Source organism: Salvelinus sp. IW2-2015, linkage group LG22, assembly GCF_002910315.2.
Source record: "Salvelinus sp. IW2-2015 linkage group LG22, ASM291031v2, whole genome shotgun sequence".
In the NCBI taxonomy this organism is placed as follows: domain Eukaryota; kingdom Metazoa; phylum Chordata; class Actinopteri; order Salmoniformes; family Salmonidae; genus Salvelinus; species Salvelinus sp. IW2-2015.
In genome coordinates, this window is record NC_036862.1 from 36,778,999 (window position 1) to 36,800,139 (window position 21,141).

The 21,141-nt window shown below is 42.2% G+C and overlaps 2 protein-coding genes across 5 annotated transcripts in view; one reads left to right on the forward strand and one right to left on the reverse strand.

Moving 5' to 3' along the window:
• Nucleotides 1–13,529, reverse strand: part of stim1a (stromal interaction molecule 1a) — a 36,560-nt gene extending 23,031 nt beyond the window's left edge. For all 3 annotated transcript variants that reach the window (XM_024014164.2, XM_024014163.2, XM_024014162.2), the window contains exons 1-6: nucleotides 12,988–13,529; nucleotides 12,255–12,378; nucleotides 6,250–6,380; nucleotides 4,401–4,515; nucleotides 2,486–2,594; nucleotides 2,261–2,376 (exon numbers count right to left, since the gene is read on the reverse strand). In XM_024014164.2, the coding sequence (XP_023869932.1) occupies nucleotides 2,261–2,376; nucleotides 2,486–2,594; nucleotides 4,401–4,515; nucleotides 6,250–6,380; nucleotides 12,255–12,366 (583 nt within the window). In that variant the 5' untranslated portion in view covers nucleotides 12,367–12,378; nucleotides 12,988–13,529. The remainder of the gene's footprint in view (nucleotides 1–2,260; nucleotides 2,377–2,485; nucleotides 2,595–4,400; nucleotides 4,516–6,249; nucleotides 6,381–12,254; nucleotides 12,379–12,987) is intronic.
• A 2,220-nt stretch (nucleotides 13,530–15,749) lies between these two features.
• Nucleotides 15,750–18,456, forward strand: LOC111982553 (rho-related GTP-binding protein RhoG-like). Of its 2 annotated transcripts, none has more exons than XM_070434242.1 (3): nucleotides 15,750–15,889; nucleotides 17,001–17,617; nucleotides 18,094–18,456. In XM_070434242.1, exon 2 carries the CDS (start codon nucleotides 17,027–17,029, stop codon nucleotides 17,600–17,602), a length of 576 nt encoding a protein of 191 aa, XP_070290343.1. In that variant the 5' UTR covers nucleotides 15,750–15,889; nucleotides 17,001–17,026; the 3' UTR covers nucleotides 17,603–17,617; nucleotides 18,094–18,456. The 2 variants fall into 2 exon arrangements, 1 of the variants encoding a protein (XP_070290343.1); XR_011473893.1 differs by having other exon boundaries at nucleotides 15,751–15,889; nucleotides 17,001–17,668; nucleotides 17,750–18,456.
• Nucleotides 18,457–21,141: the final 2,685 nt, after the last annotated feature.

Sequence of the window (21,141 nt, forward strand, 5' to 3'; positions counted from 1 at the left end):
CAGCAGGACCTGTGGCTTTCTGCCCGGGGCTGTCATGTCCAGACGACCCCCTCTCTTCCTCCAGCTGAGACTCTTYCCTAAACAAACACAATGACACATTCCAGACACAGACCCTTAACTCTCCCTTATCCTGATGCTGCTGCAACCTTCTTATAAAACAACCCAAATTCTCCTTTATTTCTCCCCCCGTTCTCTAGTATGGAGAGCAGAGCAGACAGAACTTCAAGGCCAGAGGAAGCCCAAGGCGACATTAATATTCTGGTTTCCTTACATAACCTGATCACGGATTCTTGTTCTACAGCCAAAAATGAAMATKTCTTAGATTTTTCACAGACCTGAAAAGTGGTCTCCTGATGTGGTTTARACATTGTTGTGCACTTAAAGATCACAATTTGATGTTCTATTTAGAAAAGTGTGATTTTGAGAGTGAAAACCACAAACGGAATTTGAATATTATAAGATTTTAATAGAGCCACCACACTCCACAATCTGTCTGTGGTACAGCCCCAGAATGTGAGCCATCAGGTTCTCCCTCCCTGGTACAATTCCCATGAACCCCCTTGTATGATGGTGACATTACATCAGTAGTTTCTCTCAAGCCCCAGCCCCCACTGACAGGGTATGACCAACAGAATGACATACATTTACAGTAGGAAAACAATGGGGGAAAAGGGTGTATCTACATGACCAACCACTGATACAGCAGGAGCCTCCGGGGACTAAAGATTCATGCTGCAACAGGCTGAAATATGTAACTGTGAGATAGCTGTCAGGAACCTAGTCCTGTGTTCTTCCTGTTTAACCAGGCCCAGGGTTGCTGTGGGAATGACTGATCATGCTCCACATAAATACAACTGACATGTTCTGTTTCCTATCAGGTCCTTTAACTCCATAACTGGTAGGACTTAGGGCCAGGTTGGGACATGCACCTTGTTAACKCAAGTGTGCACCAGCAAGAGACCGTTGTTTGGTCGTTGTTTGGTTAGCCATGTTCCTATAGCACTCATGTGAATGCAGAATTTTCAAAACAAATGGCCACTGGATTGATGAAAATAATCATGATATCATTCTGCCAGGTAGGCATTGGCTACTTTGTAGTTAACATTTAATTGAGAAGGATTCTGGGAAAGCCTTTCCATCTCTACTAGAATGTTATCATTAGCATCATCGCTAACTCCTACATGTGTAGGCATACACGCGCACGTCACGGACAAACGGGCATACCTGTGCTGTTTCAAAACGCTGCAGGAAAATAMAAATCACTGATTCATTTTGTTAATATCTGATGAGTAACTTGGGAAAATGTSGGAATTTTCTAATAAGTTCAATACATTTAGTTGATTTCCTACTACAGTTCAGTACATTTAATAATTGTTGAATTCCATTTTAATCTCYGTATTCCATGATTCCATTCGCAACACCGATTTTATAGAGTTTTGGTGTGTTTGTCTCAGTGCGCCAGAGGTGTGATTTTATAGGGCCCTAGAGGTGTGGTGTGTTTGTCTCATTGCGCCAGAGAGGTGTGCCTAGAATACAGAGTAGCTCAGCCTGAGCATCAACTCACCTCCTCTTCTATAGTACTGCTCTCTCTCTGTGGAGGCTGGAACAGGCTGGCTTTTGGTACGGCACACAGAGCACCACAAATTATAGCCTTCCTAAAGAGGGCTTCACTTCCTTTACAGGAAAACATGGTGGTTTCTGGCCTTACAGTAACCCCGGTGATACTCACAGTTTGTTATTTATCAAAGGACATTGTAGCAGAATTGAAATGAGTCATACTGATTCACGGTTTTCTGTGCTGCAGCAACAAGGCTGCCTGCAGGTAGTCCTASACGATTACTAGCTAAACGTATAGGGGGATAAGCTTTTATAATTTTTCTTGTGTTTTTTTGTTCTACCTTGTTATTTTGAGTATTACATTGTTATTGATTACCRCATTGTTGGGTTTAGAGTAGCAAGAAAGGCATTTCACTGTATTTGTGGTGCATGTGACAYTAAAACTTGAAACTTGATAAGAACTAGTATTTTCTAGCACTGCCAAGCTGCYGCTTGAGACTAATGAACACAGTTTGGAGTTGTGGAGTTTAAACCAACTGTCTCCAGCTGGAGAGACAAACAGAGCAGACACTGTTCTTCCTCTTATAATTACAGTCACAAACAGTCGCTTCAGAATGCAACAGAAWTTCTCCTTTATCGGTCTGGGTGAAAGATAAACACACTAACAGGTCATGTAATTGTAAAAAAATAATAATCCACTTACTGAGTGGGGCGCCGAACAGCACAGTGTCCAAGGCCTTGAGCTGCAGCTTCTGAACATGGCTTCGATCCAGCATYTTCAGAATGGACACAGTCAGAGTGRCGTTCTTCACAGCCAGCCTGAGGGAACAGACAGACAGATTGAGATTTTCCAGTGCAGTCACAGGAACATTGAGGAAGAGCGCAAGACCAGGAGGGTTAGTATGAAGGATGCTATAGGTTCATTTACCTGGGCATGACAGTGCCGTTGAAGTGCATCTTGCGGAAGGCGTCCACATACTGCGGCAGCTCCACGTAGATGAGCCAATTCTCCACATCGTCCACTGTCCAGTTGCACACTGCAATACAAAAACATGATATTACCTCTCTCTCTCTCTCTGACCGTTTCAGATGAGACGTTTCAGTAATCCCCATCACTGGTTGTACGCCAACTTTGAGCCAACGCCGACCCACACACAGAGAACATCTGTGATTCTGCTTTATATCTTAGGAGTGTATCCAAAATCCCTTACAGGTATCCTCTATCATAACACACTGTTAAATGTAGCTACACACGTTAGACATCTCTTAATAAAAGACAGAGTAAGGGAAACAGGACTGGCAGGGAGTCAGCAGCAGTGTGGTGTGGGCACAGGCTGCCTAGTCAGCTGGGTGGGTTAATGTGCTGCTGGGTGGGTTAATGTGTTTGTGCCTGTGCCTGCTAGCTAGCTGGGTTTAATGTGTTGCTGCCGAGCTACTGGTTGGGTTAATGTGTGCTGCCTGGCTAGCTAGCTGGTGATTAATGTGCTGCCTGGCTAGCTAGCTGGGTGGGATTAATGCTGTGCCTGGCTAGCTAGCTGGGTGGGTTAATGTGCTGCTGCCTGGCTAGCTAGCTGGGTGGGTTATGTGCTGCTGCCTGCTAGCTAGCTGGGTGGGTTAATGTGCTGCGTCTGGCTAGCTAGCTGGTTATTGTGTTGCGGCTATTATCTGTGGTAGTTATGTGCTCTGCGCTGGCTAGCTAGCTGGGTGGGTTAATGTGCTGTCCTGGCTAGCTAGCTGGGTGGGTAATGTGCTGCTGCCTGGCTAGCTAGCTGGGTGGTTAATGTGCTGCTGCCTGGCTAGCTAGCTGGGTGGGTTAATGTGCTGCTGCCTGGCTAGCTAGCTGGGTGGGTTAATGTGCTGCTGCGCTGGCTAGCTAGCTGGGTGGATGAATGTGCTGCTCCTGGCTAGCTAGCTGGGTGGTGAATGTGCGCTGCCTGGCTAGCAGCTAGCTGGGTGGGTTATGTGCTGCTGCCTGGCTACTAGCTGGATGAATGTGCTGCTGCATGCTGCTGGCCTGAGCACAGACAATTTCCTGGCTCCCAACCTCCGCTCTGAGCCCCCTGACAGGAAGCTGCAATGCAGAGAGACTGAGACAACCAGAAAGGGGGTTGGGGGGGGTGAAAGAGATTTGGAGAAACAGGGGAAAGAGCAGCAAGGTAGGGAGAGGGAAGGGTTGAATGAGAGAGAAGGAGATGAAGAGAGCGGGAGGAAGAAGAGGTGAGGGACAAAGAGAAGAGAAAAGAAAGGTAGATGTGAAAAGCCATGAACGGTATATGATAAACGGGACAGAGTACTGCCAGCAGAACAAGGAGGCGTAGGTGGTACGTCAGTGTGGATGGTTGCTATCTGTGTGTGTATATGTTATGATGACAGGGCCACTGATCACCCTCTGCCAGGATGCTTGAGCTGCTAAGTGGTCTGCACTTTACTTGACAATGCTGACATACCAGCTAATAAGTTTGACTGCTGTAGCTGGGATGGTTGGGCAGCAARAACTCTCCCTTACCTACAGTCACCACACAAAACATCAAGCATTCAATCTAATTACTGAAGATAAAAGCGTAAATACAATGCAGTACTSTAAAACAGACAAAGCACAGGGAGTGTAGCTAACACGGTRTCAGTCAGCAGTGARACATCACACAAGGTGGGCTGGACCRGCAGAGCTCTGGGAAGAGAACACASTGTACCGAATGAGATTCATCGTCTGAGACTCTCTTATATGCAAACAGATGCACTGAGTGGGGCAGCGTGCCTGGAGGGGAGGCTTGTTTGTGCTGCTAGTCTGAAAAGAGCAGAGAGAGTGGGGAGCTGCAGCAACACTACGGTGTTAGTTCCAGCACCTTCAGAACCCTTCCAGGTATTCCACAGGTCTTCCACACTGATGAACTGGTCGTCTCCGTGGAAACTGTTGTGCTTGGCTTTGGGATCGTGGTAGTTCAGGTCCTCCCTTAGGAACTGGAGGTCACCGAGGTCACATAGGGGGGAGAGAAGGGAAGAGAGGTGTCAATCAAATCAGCCAGAAGGATTATGTGGCCTGTCACTTATAGGATGATGTCAGAGCAGAGGGATCAAACCGTTTCATCCAGGCTGAGGTAGACTTAGGAGACTGCAAAGTGTTAGCTTGCTCAGAGAATAASCAACAGAGAAGCAAGCCTTGTGCGTCCCTGTGCCTGCAGTGTGCATCCGGCCTTGTAACATTATCACAGTGTTCATGACAAGCAGTAGAGGAGGCTGTGTGGAACAGCCAGGAACCCCATTATTTACTCACACTGTGAGAAGGAGCTAGAAAACACTTGGTCTTTTATGACTGAATGTCAATTAAGATCGAGACATTGTCTTAATAGGTGAATGTCAATAAAGATCTATAGGTTTGAGCATGCACATGTGTCATTTTCCACTGAAGCTTTACTGGCCTGAAAACCTGTGATGTAAAGTACAAACCTATAACTCCATTGCTAACAGATGTGGACACATAATTTGATGATGAGGAACACAAAACAGGAAATCAGGTGTTCCTCTTTCTACTCTAAACACTCAACCAATATTCCAATCTAATGAGCCTACTGTAAGTAATACCGGACACATTGAGTGTCTCCAGTTCTCTTGAGCAACAGCATAGCAGTGCAGCGACAGGGCTTAGCTGACATTATGTTTCATCCATTTCTAGCCAGCCCCCATGCTGTTATCATACCATTTCTTTGACAAAATAGCCAAAGAGCTGATGTTTTAAAAATCCTAGTATGGTGTGTTCAACATGTGTTTTTTAGTTGTGTCATGTTACAATTATCTTATCTTGTTTTAAATGTAGTTCTGTCCTTGAGCTGTTCTTGTCTATTAATGTTCTGTATTATGTCATGTTTCSTGTGGACCCAAGGAAGAGCAACTGCTGCTTTCGCAACAGCTAATAGAGATCCTAATAAAATTCCAAAACATGATMAAAAAAAACTATTATTTCTTTAAGAAGTGCCCAGGCATCAGAGCTGCTTTGGTCCGAACGCTCCACATGTTTTGTTCAGCCTTCCTCAGTGTTGGCTCTGAGCCAGGACTGGTACCAGAGATATGTGCTTAATTCACAGGCTGGCTGCTTTAAGGATCATCAACCAGAGCCAGTGTCTCCTTCTCTAAAACTGCTCAGCCCCTGCAGAGGAAGAAACCTCCGGCTGCCGTACAGGCCTCTCCTCTCCCAGCCTGCCCTACTACTGGATGCAGTGCAAGAGAGAAGCCTGCTACGGGGACGGTAGAGGGCAGGCCACATCGGTGTCATTTTAGCAGCCCTGACCTCTGACTGCAGACATTTTTTTCAATGTTTTTTTGTTCAACCTTTATTTAACTAGGCAAGTCAGTTAAGAACATATTCTTATTTACAATGACGGCCTACACCGGCCAAACCTGGACAGCGCTGGGCCAATTGTGCACCACCCTATGGGACTCCCAATCACGGCCAGTTGTGACACAGCCTGGATTCGAACCAGGGTGTCTGTAGTGACACCTCTAGCGCTGAGATGCAGTGCCTTAGACCGCTGCGCCTCTTGGGAGCCCAATGCCTGGCCAGGAAGTGSACAAATCCACCACTTACTTCAATAGCAAAATAAAGGCCATTACCAGGCAGCCATTAACTAATCTCATTATCTCTGGCCATCTTGGGAAGGAGTCCCTGCTGGTGGATGACAGGGGATTAGAGTTACTCACCCCGTCCGTCTCTGACACGTCCACATTTCCATTAGCATCATCATCCATTTGCTTGTGGATACTGCGGATCGCCTCGAAACTGAGGATGGTATTCTCATCGTGGCACCGAGGCTCGTCGATGCGACAGAGTTCTGAGGGAGAAAAGACAAGTTCAACCTGAGKCAGAGCTCGTACTGAAGTTTGAAGTGATAGCAGTTGTACAGGGCTCCCAACAACACCTGATATGTTCTCCATCATACTAGGCTTGGGCGGTAAACTGTATAACAGGGTATTTTGAAAAACTGATGGTATGACAGTTTGGGGTGCCCTAAAGCTACACCACTGCTTATAACTAAGTTAACTATCCAAGATGTGCCAAATAAATCATCTCCAACTCAGGGCTCCAGCTATGCATTTGGTTTGCTAACTTGCTAGCTAAGCCCTAGCGTCCAAATCAAGCTTCTTGGTTACAGCAGAGACAATCAACCCATCCTGGATCAAGATCCCTGCTGCCTAAAKTMGTTTTGTGTGTCAAAACAAAAATACATAGTTATTTTKGGGGGGAAATAAGCAGTGCCCCATGTGTGCTGCCGGTAATATCGTTTCCCCGGTATGGTACAGGAATGGTTTGAAGATATAAACATCTGGATAGAGCCCATCCCTACATCATACAGTAGGACTAGTGGCTATCGACCTGTAACACACCGCAGCTTATGGGTAGGCCAACAGCCAAAACTCTGTCCACCTTGAAACCATCCCGAGCCATTTGTTCAAATCCCCATAGTAACCTGGGAGCTTTGCTGCTCACAGCAGAAAAGCATAGGGATGCTAAATTTAGCTGAGCGTTAACTAAACCTAGCAAGAGGCTATTTATAACCAGGCTGTGTCCAGCTGTATGGTTACATTGGAGAATGGTGGGGAGGGTAGAAGTTTGCTTTCTTTTCAACAGTGTAAGCAGAGTGTTGCCTACACTCAATGTGACATGGGTGCTGATATGTCATCAATCCCAGTGCAACACGTGTGTAGGGAAGTAGAGTTCTAGTGAGGGAAAAGTCAATGACAAGAGGGAACTATGAGGGCAAAACATACAAATCATGATTCATTACTAGGCTGACGTCATTTTCCTTTGCATAGCCTACTAGTAGGCCCATTAAACTAAGTGTCCTTTAATATAGAGCACATGGAAAAATTCGATAAAAATGTGATTCTATACATGACTTGTGAAAGTGTAAAATGTCCCTCGTCATGTTTTTCCGACTACTAGAAAAAAAATTACGAACTTAACCCCAACATTTCTTCAAGTTTTAACCCTCATCGTAAAGCCCAAGTTATGTTCTTGCTTTGATAAATAATAATCTTCAGAAATAACTTTATGTCATGTGAATAGTGATTAAGTCCGTCCCTCATTAAAAGGTCAACCCTGTTACTTGAACTGAACTCTTGTTTTAATATGGTAAAGGCCTATTCCTTTTTAAATAATGGTTATAAAGAAACATTGAACATCTAATAGACAAATCAGTGTTATTTGTGTTGGTTCTACTCTTTCTCCATTTTATGGTGGAAAAACAACTTGTAGAGCATAACACGTAACCCTGTTACCAAAAACAACTTGTAGAGCATAACACGTAACCCTGTTACAAAAACAACTTGTAGAGCATAACACGTAAACCCTGTTACCAAAAACAAACTTGTAGAGATAACACGTAAACCCTGTTACCAAAAACAACTTGTAGAGCATAACACGTAACCCTGTTACCAAAAACAACTTGTAGAGCATAACACGTAAACCCCGTTTACAAAAACAACTTGTAGAGCATAACACGTAACCCTGTTACCAAAAACAACTTGTAGAGCATAACACGTAACCCTGTTACCAAAACAACTTGTAGAGCATAACACGTAACCCTGTTACCAAAAACAACTTGTAGAGCATAACACGTAACCCTGTTACCAAAAACAACTTGTAGAGCATAACACGTAAACCCTGTTACCAAAAACAACTTGTAGAGCATAACACGTAAACCTGTTACCAAAAACAAACTTGTAGAGCATAACACGTAACCCTGTTACCAAAAACAACTTGTAGAGCATAACACGTAAAACCTGTTACCAAAAACAACTTGTAGAGCATAACACTAAACCTGTTACCAAAAACAACTTGTAGAGCATAACACGTAAAACCCTGTTACCAAAAAACAACTTGTAGAGCATAACACATAAACCCTGTTACCAAAAACACTTGTAGAGCATAACACGTAAACCCTGTTACCAAGAACAACTCAGTTGTTTAAAAGTTGTATAAAATGATGTTACATGCTGAGAGTATCTCTGGGTGGATTCATGGTTATGAAATTGTTGTGTTGCATCTAAGCCTGCCTGGCCTGCAGTCTTCCCCCTTCTCCTGGGGGATTAAAAACCCTCAGCAGATCACAGATAAGGCCTTGCTTCAAGTCACAGGAAAGCCTTGTTTGGCCTGAGCTGCTGTCTGCAGACATTCTGGGCTGTGTGCAGGAGCATGACCAAGGCTGCCTCTAAGCCACAGAGATTTTCAGTGTAGCCAAGTGTCATTTCAGAAAGCTTCAATGTTCTAAGTTTCAAGTTCACAATCTCAGGTCAAAAGAATGTACCTTCTATGTCTTTGCAATGTAGTCTACATGATGAAACAGCAGGATAAAAACTATTTAAAAGCAGGCAAAATGGCTGAAAGAAGTCATAGCATAGTCCCTAAATGGGAAAAACCTTAGATCAAAGCTAAGAGTYTGCAAAACATTGCTGCTTGTATGACTGTGGGTTATCCTGCCCAGAAACCAGCCCAAAACAGAAATGAAATAGGGCATGGCCTAGATTAGTACAATGTCTTCAGTTCTCACACTAAGAAACGTGATATCAGGTTTATTCCTGTGTGGTGCAATCTATCATGAGGAAGCACACAACAAGTGTACATGTGTGTGTTTATTTCCAGCTTGCTCWCCCATTTGCTGCACAAGGCAACTCGTAGTATTACAATACTAGGCAAGACCTACCCCGATTGGCCCATGCAGAGTGCAACGTATAGGCATGAATCAGCATAGCACAGCACAAGGCAGGCAGGAGCTTCTCTGGCATGGAATACTGCTGCAGATTTATTTATGACAAAGACTTAATTAAGGCAGCAAGGGCTGAAAAGAAAATGGCAACAAAGCCAGAAAAGTAAAGCTGTGGAATTGCACTCTATCAAGCAGCCTAGCTGTAGGCAACTACAGAAAAGGGGTCAATTGTTAAACTTGTTTGGATCCACAAAAGTCACTATACCCGACCGGTCAAGATCTAGAGCAAGCCAGCMACAGAGGCTACGACAGGTGGCCATTGTGGAATCAATTCTATAATAGCCAGGCATATCAACAAACACCACCACAGCTGACACATCCTCACCTAAAGACTCATACATTCCCCATTGTGTGTGTGACTGTTCATGTTCATTTGTTAAAGCGCCCAGTTTTGCAGTCATTTTTCATATCCTGCCAGTCAGACGTATATTCTGCTACAGTTGTGTGTAATTATGTGAGGAATGTGTTGAGTCAGGATAGGCTAATAAGATAATTGAATACAGGTATATGTGGTTATGAGAGGTAGTGAGAGTAGTTGAAAGCAAGAATAGAGAACATGTTTTGCTCTTACCTTTTCATCCTTGTTTTAGCTCAAATCCTGATTTTAACCATAGATGTATACAATCTATTTTTCAAATAAATGCTCAATTTTGGAGTAAAACTGTTCCTGACTTCAAGAAGCCTTTATGTGCAGGAGGGAACGGCCAACTTGGTTACACACCCTCCCACTCTACTGGGAACTCCAACAAGAAAATAAAGAAATGAATAAAAGTGTAAGTATGYTACAACAAGCTGCTAATCCATCAACTGMCATGCTGTCAGGTTGCCCATAGCTGCTTGTTAAGACATGTTAACATTCTTTGACTGTAAAGCCTTCTATTCAACACATACAGGCAGCAGCATATGCCACATAAATGTGCCACTGCACTGCAGCARAAAGTGGGGTGGAGCATTTMTGATCAAAAACAGTATTTCCTCTGCCATAACTAGGCTCTACAGCTGCAATGGAAGGCAGTGAATCTCAAACATCGTGGCAGCTTGACTCTAAAGTCACACCCCTATTGGTCCCCATTTCAGGTGCAATGAGTAGCCTATCTGAGCAATCTTGTGCCAGCGTACAGCCTTTAGCAAACAGAGTAACCGAAGCTAATAGGCCTACTACTTAGACAATAACAATGCAGCTCTAAATGAAAGCCTCCTGGCTAATATGGCTCCAGATAACCAAATAACAAACYCTTTTCAGGTCAACCTGTTCGTTAATTCAACAATCTAACAGCATAAATCCTGCTGGGGGCTCCAAATCAACCCACGCAAGTCAGTGTGCTGAATACAGCTAGCCTACTAGATAAAAGGTTAAGTCTAAAACCCAAGGGTGTGGTGGTGCTGGTTGAAAAAGTAACTTTTTGGGCTGTTTTCTGTGCATTTGAAAATACCAGTGTCTACATTCCAGAACTGTAGCCCAGTACTTCAGCAAACATGGCCATATTGAAAAAATAATGACGTTTATCACCTGCAGCTTTCACACACCCTCTTCCTCATTTGGTTTGCAAACAAGATGGATATTAAATATTTACATACGAGACTACCTTTTCAAAGAGGTTTAAGTTATCTAACCCTCTGTGTATTCGCTTGTAGAAGACTGAACACACACTTGCCCTCTGCACCACTCCACCGGTGTAATGACTGTTTCCATCCTGACTCCAGGATGCCCAACCAGGCTTACTGTAGCTGGCAGTAGTCTGTAGTAGTCAACCCTCTCCAGGCCCGAGTCTCTTCATCACACAAATGCCACAAGCTAGTTAAACTGTTTCTGAGCACAGACAACCTATACATTATGTATGTGGGTAGCTAGGCCACATTCACTGAATGTCTCACCACCAACAGGTCCAACAGACCACTACAACAGTCTTCAATTGTTTTACCACAAATGCAATCTTTATTGGAGATGGGTGACTGTGAMAGCCAACATGTATCACTCCATGACTGGGCCTGTCCAATTCAGCTGAAGCCTTTACACAGTCTGGCCTCATTGCATGACGTCAAATCAAAAAACCTCTCAAGTAGAGGCACAATTACTGTAAGTGGTATAGAATAGGCTAACTTTCAAAAGTCATGGCCGAGAGTAGTCTTCAAAGCTATTGTTATTCATTTCTAAATGTCTCCATTTTTTAGGAATAGGCTTACAATAGTTAAGGGCCCCTTGGACAGGAAGCATGGCACTACATGATACATTACAAATGCCACRAGTTCAACATCAACACTGTTCATGTGCAATCATAGGAGCCCTGTGTAAACAGTGTTGATAAAATTATGGGCAGGCACCCAATTCACCCACAGCTGTATAAATATGATATGACTTTAGTATACATACCCACCCAAAATGGAACAAGAGGAGACTGGTTTGGTCTAAAACGAACAATGAATAGGCTAGGTCTAGCGTACTACTGTAGCCGACATGAGGCTTAGACACCTATATGATGTTCCTTACATTTTGCTAAGTCCCAAACATCTTCAGTGTCACATTGTTTAGTTAAAATAACTTATRACAATAGTTTCACACATTCCGTTTTGGAATTATATTGAATGCTGTGGCAAAACTAGTGACAATGAGTAAAATACATTTTGACTGACTTGTCAAATCGACAAGAAAAGAAAAAAACACTACCAAGATGCACGACTCCCTGACTTGACTGTGTGCCATGATCACCCGAGGACAGAGCTTAATGGAGAATGCATACCCTAACTATTCTCAGCATGGCTGCATTTAGAGCTGGCACAATTTCTAAATACAAAACTGGTACTGGAGATTCTAGTGCACTGATAATGCAACAAATGTTTACAAGTGACCAATTTTGATCACTTTGTGTATGGAGTATTGTATGAATACACACTTGCAGGCGAGCCATAATGTTTGGACATTTCTCAATGATATTTACATACCTGACACACCACTATCAATATGATGGTGGTCTGAGATGGCTTGGACCRTCCAACTTTCGCTCAGGAGGCATAAGCATACAATCCACAAGGTCAACGATTTGCTGAAATCCATAATGGAGGTTTGCTAGGAAGAGGGTGGAGAATAAATGTTTTAGTGACATCTCACATGAATGTATAACGTTAGATACTGTACTAGCCTAGTGATTTAACTATGACAACTCAAGATTTCAAACCAATGACACCAATTACAAACCAATGACTTAAATTATTATTACAATCTAAAAGAACTAGCTAAAAAGTGTCAAATGAGATCACATCGGAAACTTTAAAAGCAAACTATCATCGGACAAGGAGGGTTGGTAGCCCATATCTGGGACATCTAACTTGGCTAGTTACTCAGTTTAGAAGTCACATAGTACAGGCTCTACCTGCCTACAGCCCGTAACAAAATCAGTGGTTGACTCATGCTAAACATTATCATGACCATAATACTACTAGCAAACAATTAACATGTTTAGCTATTTCAATAAAATCATTACAAGACAATATTAGCTGGATATGGATCACAAGCAATCATAGCTAACGCGTTAACAGCTAATTGACAATAAAAAATGGCTGGCTAACCAACCTTATCAAAACATAAGTGAGTTTGACAGCCAGGCCTGAATAGCGATCATAATCGGGTCAGTTGTTCCATGATTTTATAGGAAGGCATTCAATTGTAGTTATTTACCTTTCAAGACTTGTGCATTTGATGCTCTTTTTACAACTCTCGTGGTTACAGTAGAATCAAAGGCACGTCATCAATCGTAGGTCCAAACTGCAAAGAGAAACTCCTCTGTACTCCATGGATAAAGAGCTAAATTAGCTGGCTAGCTGCATATGACAAATGATTTTCCGCTCTGTTTAGCCCGCTAATGGCAATCCAAGGCAAGGGCCGAGGTGGTCGACTAACACAGACACTAAGATAAAGATAACTTAGTAACGTAATGGTTCGGGCCGCGTCTTCAGCTAGCTAACCAACGCACCAACGCAGGCTTCAGATCATTGTCAGCAGCTAATCATAGCACACGAGCTATACACAATGACAGACCGCGAGCCAACCCGTCCTCTTACGTCAATTTACTKGATAAAATACACTCGAGTAAGGAAAAAAGTACTTATGATTGATTCAAACACAGAGCGATTGTCATCCACTAACTACATGTCTGCTACAGCTGGTTTCCCCCCCACACTCAAAAAAGCTGGCTTTGGAGCTGACTCGTTCAATTCTCTGGACTGGGTTGCTTCACCTGTGAATCAAGCAATTTTAGTGAATCACTTCCTGTCACGTGCTTTTAGTAATCCTTCAAAATAAGAGTACCACCCTGTAAATGGTGTAAACGAATTATGAAGATACAATTTAAAAAATATACATATATTTATATATTTGAATATATTTATATATATATATATCATAGCACATCATAGCACACATGCACATATATATATGCATTGTTGTGGAAAAGTACCTAATTGTTATAATTGAGTAGAAGTTTTTTTTTACTTTATAGAAAATTACTCAAGGTAAAAGCGGTGTCAATGTAAATTGTCCGGTGGCGATTTTTATTRATTGTTCAGCAGTCTAATGGCTTGGGGGTAGAAGCTGTTGAGGAGCCTTTTGGTCCTAGACTTGGCACTCCAGTCCCGCTTGCCGTGCGGTAGCAGAGAAAACGTTTAAGTAGACCTTTAAAGTATTTTTACTTAAGTACTGTGTGTGTATATATATACACATTTATATATATTTATATATATTATATACATTTATATATATATTTATAAATATATAAGAAATGTATTTCGACCATAGTATCCTACATTTGTACCAATATCAACACGTAATTTTTTTTTTTTTTCAGGAAATCGCCTAGGCCTTATGTTGCTAGCTGTTGCTCATGCTGGCTTCAAACACATATTAGTTCGGATGTGTTTGAGGCATAGAGATAGATAGAGAACTCTAGTGCCCAAAACTTAGTTTTAGCATGTGCAGCACCAGGACTTTCAATATTTTGAAGTAGTCAACTGGGTGGGACTTTCGTATGATTTCAGGAAGGATCCCATTATTCCATCCAGGTCACCAGGAGGGATCAGCCAGTTAATTATACTTGTGAGGAAACCATATCTGCAGGTGGCAGTATATCGCCAACCTTGGCCTTATACTTGTTCAAACAAAACACTATAGATGGCAGTGTGCACCCTTTCAGTTTGTTTGCCAACTCATAGAAGTTGTAAAATAATAACATTTACTACTTCAAAATGGATATGGCCTCAATGGCGGTGCCTGTGCTCCCAAATACGCCATAAAAGAACAGATACAATGATGCGATGTCAATATAAGTCTATGGTTAAAGCAATCATGATGAGCAGCGCATTGGATCCAACGTCACGACTACCGGAAGGTAGTTTTAACGATAGCTGGAAGACTGCAGTCTATGCTGTCCACTTCTTCAATCTGATTCTGACATTATACCTCCACCTAAAGGTGTGTGGATGTAGGCTATTACAACATACGAACGGTGGAGCTCATCGACTCATCAGTTCCACACAACTAAGCTCAAGCATGCCACCTTGAGGCTGTGGGCTACACAACGCTAACAGGAAAACAGTAAAACAGGAGGGGAGACATGATTTTATGGGGAGGCATACCATCAGAAGGGGGGGGGGGTACATCTTCTGATGGTCTTAATACCCCCATCAGAACAAATCTGAGCCTAACTGGGACAGCCAGTAGGCCTTATCATGCTAAATCCCAACTTTTTAYAATAAAGGTGTATGATACACCTTGATCTGATAATATATCATAAGCTAATGATACGTCCTCGAATTCTCAGTTTAAAGGCCCAATGCAACCATATGTATATCAATATAAAATAATTTCTGGGTAACAATTAAGCACCTTACTGTAATAGTTTACCTTAAAAAAAATATAAAAAAAATAGCTTTTTAGCAACAACAAAAAATTATCAAGCAAGAATTTTGCTAGGACAATCTGGGAGTGGTCTGAAAACTGAAAACTAGCTGTTATTGGCAGAGAGGTTCAGAAACTCTCTGTTATTTGTCTATTAACCAATWTACAGACTGGTGATRTCACCAGGCAATTAGAAATCCCCACCCATGCAAACATGCTGATTAGAAGGTCCTGTGTAGATTGTATTTTCAACCAGGAACTATATCAGGAATAACACTAATTTTTTTTTAAATCACACGTTTGCAGTGTTAGTTTCATCAGCTGTTGTACAAGATGATAAAAAACACAAGAAAACCTCATTTTGACTGAAATGGGCCTCTAACGACTATGTGGTTATTCCTATTCTGTACATTTGAATGTCAAATAAGGTMATTCATTGGGTAACATTTGTATGTAAAAATCCTGTTTAATATTCTACCAGCAACGTTTATTTAAAACAATAGCTCAGGCTGTCATGGTGAGAAGACAAACTTCCTCACAGTGCTATTATTGCTCTAGCGGCTTCCTCTTCAGCGAACACTCACACTTCCTCCACTACAGCAACACTTTGCTTGACTGCTTTGACGCTCTCGGACAGATTGTAGGCTATATGTTCATACAAACCCTGCCACTGAAGATAGTATGTTTGGTGAGTCTGACTTGGTTTTAACCTTTGCATGTGTTTTATGTGCTACTACTGTATAATAGATATGTAGGCTCAGAACACAATCTTACGGAAGCACTTGAGTGACGCAACATAAAGTGAGGTAGCCTACTGCTGTTATAATTTCGGAAGGCGCTATTCTATATCAAAACACTATAGGCCTACCATAGGCAAGCAATGTTAAAATCCACTATTGTAATACTTATTTGTGACAGTTATTTTGTGTTTCATTTAGYCCGCTCAAAGTTATAAGTGTCTCTAGTGATTATATTTGGCTCTTTTTCTATGAAATGATGATGATGGTGGTGGTGAAGAACATTCACTGTAATTCATGTTGAAATATTTTCTAATTTCAGGGGTACTATTATGCCCTATTTACGCATAGCGCTTTTCTTAATTGTAGCCTAATAATCTAGGTGAATTATATTAGAARAATATGTGATCAGAACGCTATGGCCTTGTTGATGGCCTACACTGTGAAATGCACCTATCATAGATATTCAGTGGATAGGCCAATGGTATGTGGCAGTGGTGATGAATACAAAGGTTTATTGGATTTGATATAGTATCCCCAGTCAGTGTGCAGAGCAGTACATTTCAGTGCTCCCAGTCTCAGGTCCCTGTAGGCTGGGTTGAGCTATATTCACATTTTCTCCAACATTCTCAGAGAGTAGTGGGAAGAGTCCAGCTCTCCTCTCTCACAATGAATTACAATTACTGCCTCTATTTCATACTATCCAGTCTCCACCCATATTKTGTAGTTTCGGTTTTCTCACTTGAATTCATGGGGAACATACGCCTTCTGTACTGTAACTATAAATTAAGTAGGCCCACAGATAAACATTATTTTCAAGTCGAAATGAAAGATAATAGATCAACAAAGACGGATATGAATAGAAAGTGTCAAACTGTATTGTGATATCTAGGGTGTGAAAGTGATGTTCATATCTGATAAAGTGTCAGAGCAATTTAAACCACAAACCTTACTTTTCAACAGTTTACATTTGTTGGGCCCTAGCCAGTGTCTCTTTTGGTGTAAAGTGCATCTGAAAATTGTAGCATAAAGTGCATTTCTCCCTGTGTTTCTCATGTCCAGGTGTCTGAGACAGTGAAGGGGCCAGAATGCAGAGCATCAAGTGTGTGGTGGTAGGAGACGGTGCAGTGGGGAAGACCTGCCTCCTTATCTCCTACACCACCAACGCCTTCCCCAAGGAGTACATCCCCACTGTGTTTGACAACTACAGCGCCCAGGTGACTGTGGACAGCAGGACTATTAGCCTCAACCTGTGGGACACAGCAGGCCAGGAGGAGTACGACCGCCTGCGCACCCTCTCCTACCCCCAGACCAACGTGTTTGTCATCTGCTTCTCTGTTGCCAGCCCCCCCTCCTTTGAGAACATCAAGCACAAGTGGCACCCAGAGGTCACCCACCACTGTCCCAATACGCCCATTCTGCTGGTGGGCACCAAGAAGGACCTGCGTAATGACCCAGAGGTGTTGAAGAAGCTTAAGGATCAGAACCAGACGACCATCACCCAACAGCAGGGCACCGCCCTGGCCAGGCAGATCCAAGCCATCAAGTACCTCGAATGCTCTGCCCTCAACCAAGATGGAATCAAAGAAGTGTTTGCTGAGGGTGTGCGAGCCTTTCTCAACCCACAACCTGTCGCCACCAAGAAGCCCTGTGTGCTATTGTAAAGGCAGTAGGAAACCCTGTGTGCTATTTATAAAGCAGTAGGAAACCCTGTGTGCTATTGTAAAGCAGTAGAAACCCTGTGTCTATATAAAGGCAGTAGGAAACCCTGTGTGCTATTAAATCAGTAGGAAACCCTGTTTCTATTAAAGCAGTAGAAACCCTGTGTGCTATTATAAAGGCAGTAGAAACCCTGTTGCTATTATAAAGGCAGTAGGAAACCCTGTGTGCTATTATAAAGGCAGTAGGAAACCCTGTGTGCTATTATAAAGGCAGTAGGAAACCCTGTGTGCTATTATAAAGGCAGTAGGAAACCCTGTGTGCTATTATAAAGGCAGTAGAGAAACCCGTGTGCTATTTAAAGGCAGTAGGAACCCTGTGTGCTATTATAAAGCGCTAGGAAACGCTGTGTGCTATTGTAAAAGTCAGTAGGAAACCCTGTGTGCTATTATAAAGGCAGTAGGAAACGCTGTGTGCTATTGTAAAGGATTAGAACCTGTGTGCTATTGTAAAGGCAGTAGGAAACCCTGTGTGCTATTGTAAAGGCAGTAGAGATACTATCACAGATGCATATCCAATAGAACAATATCAATTAATTTAATGTGTGTAAACCATTGGAGTTGATTTTATTGTGAAATATGTTTTTGTTGTACTGCCAATAACAAACACTGCGATATCAAGACTTCATTAAGAAAAAAGGGGATCTCAGAGGCATTGGCTCAAGATGCATGCTTCAAAACTGACCCAATGTTAGGTAGGCGAGAAGGGCCTTGCTCAAACTTTGTCTGTCAKAATCCTTGCTTTTGTATATCCATTATTTTTCCCTCTTCCTATAAAGCARTTGACAAACAAAACCTGAGACTTGATGGGAGATACATTCACTCATTTATCTGTGTTCGAATAATTGTCAAATTTGGACATGTATGGCCTTTACAAAAGTAATTAAATAATGCACGTGTAAAAAGATAATATCAGGAATTTAATTTACTGCAGTGGGCGAAAACAGGATCACACAGTGTTTCTTGGTAGTCTTAAACAAATCTACTTTGAAACAAAAGTATAGACCTATGGGCTTAAAAAAAGAAGACACCTGTACCATGTCCGATATAAAGTTGTAAAGATATATAAAGATATAAAGCATCCTATATTAATCGTTATATACATCACAGAAGACTGAAATATAACAAAACCATTTAACATAGAAACACTGGATTTTCGGCTGCTTTTTTAAAATAATGGCAACTTAAAAAAAAAAAAAGTGTATTAATTATGAAAAATATTAATATCATTCCACCCATGAAGCCACTATGTCATTTGACTGCAGGAAAGGGCTACATACCAATTCTCCCATTATATTTGTTTTACMATGTACTATATAGTGGGTTTAAAACATCATTTTTTTGTAAGCTAACATAGAAGAAGATTTTTCTACACCATCAGTTTTTTTGTGTGCTGTGTGTGACTATCAAGCCACCAAGTTAGTGCTAGTCTACTCTGTCTGATTGTGTTGAATACTGGACACAAAASAGGAAATGCAGAGAGGTCTTTGATAAGAAATGCATAGGCAGATTTTCCTATTGCCGTCATTAGTCAGTGTGTGTTAGAGAGAGAGAGAGAGAAATCAAAAAAGGGAACCTCGTTGTAACTTCCCTCTGAAAGTCCATAGGTTGCCGTCTGTTTTGTTATGTTGGGGTTCTGGTTGTTTTAAGGTTGTGTAATCATGTTGAGAAGGCCTGGCCGTGACCCCACTCTCCGAGGGTTTCTCAGGGAGAGTTGGGATATGGTAACCCTGGCCGTGACCCCACTCTCCGAGGGTTTCTCAGGGAGAGTTGGGATATGGTAACCCTGGCCGTGACCCCACTCTCCGAGGGTGTCTCAGGGAGAGTTTGGATATGGTGACCCCGGCTGTGACCCCACTCTCCGAGGGTTTCTCAGGGAGCGTCGGGATAKGCAAAAAACACATTTCCATTTCACACATGCGTATTAATACAACATTTTACATGTGTGAAATAGGACAAATGTAAGCACCCACCAAATGATTATTATTACATCTACTGTTATAAATGAGAGATGGAAATTGTGTACAAACTGTAGTGTAGATTAATGTGACATATCTTTATTCTTATCATAAGCAACAGCAAATAAATGTGTCTCAAATTGAAACAAACAAACCCATTGATCAATGCATACAATTAAATTGATACTTCAAGAATASCAATACCTTTCCAAGGGAGGCATGGGATGTGATAGAACCAGCGTGCTGAACAACGATGAAGTCCCTGATTTGCCTGAAAATTATTTGGAAGTGAAATTATCCATCTGGCTGTTACAGAGTTGTGAAATATTTATTTTCATGTGATGCCCAAACATCACTGTCCTCTCCCATACTTCAGGCCACTRGACTCATTTGACAGTGAAATAAGGCCTCTGCTCTGTGTGCTGGATAACAGACACCTCTTTGTGTGGGAACAGTAGAGGGACATACAGATAGATCTCCTTACTGTTTTAGTACAGTATATATTGTTACTGTATACATCACCCCAATCTACTAGTCTCTCTCTCTCTCTCTCTCTCTCTCTCTCTCTCTCTCTCTCTCTCTCTCTACAAATGAGGAAGAACATGTATTTGTAACTTCCTTAATTTAGGTTGTGGACCTCACTGACTGACTCACTCACTAAGCATGTAATTGTGGAACTCAACATTTCTGAAATAATTGTTTAATAAAGCTAAATGTTTACGCAAAAAAAATCACTATTAGGCTATTATTACCTTTAAGATGTCTCTCTCTGCCTGAGAATATATACTGAACAAAAATATAAATGCAACATGAGCTGAAATAAAAGATCCCAGAAAGGTTCCATATGCACAAAAAGCTTATTTCTCTCAAATGTTGTGAACAAATTTGTTTCTATCCCTGTTAGTGAGAATTTCTCCTTTGCCAAGATWATCTATCCACTTGACAGGTGTGGCATATCAAGGAGCTGATTAAACAGAAGGATCATTACACAGGTGCATCTTGTGCTGGGGACAGTAAAAGGCCACTCCAAAATGTGCAGTTTTGTCACACGACACAATGCCACAGATGACTCAAGTTGAGGGAGTGTGCAATTGCCATGCTGACAGCAGAAATATCCACCAGAGCTGTTGCCAGAGAATTTAATGTTAATTTCCCTACCATAAGCCGCCTCCAATGTCATTTTAGAGAATTTGGTGGTACTTCCAACTGGCCTCACAACCATAGACGACGTGTAACCACGCCAGCCCAGGACCACCACATCCGGCTTCTTCACCTGCGGGATCGTCTGAGACCAGCCACTCGAACAGCTGAAGAAACTGAGGAGTATCTCTGTCTGTAATAAAGCCCTTCTGTGGAGAAAAACTCATTCTCATTGRCTGGGCCTGGCTCTCCAGTTGGTGGGCCTGGCTCCAACGTGGGTGGGCCTATGCCCTCCCAGGTCAACCCACGGCTGCGCCCCTGCCCAGTCATGTGAAATCCATTGATTAGGGCCTAATGAATTTATTTCAATTGACTAATTTCCTTATA

Bases quoted from the DNA above. Each gene is read 5' to 3' on its own strand.
- LOC111982553 (XM_070434242.1), top strand. From the start codon at position 17,027: ATGCAGAGCATCAAGTGTGTGGTGGTAGGAGACGGTGCAGTGGGGAAG.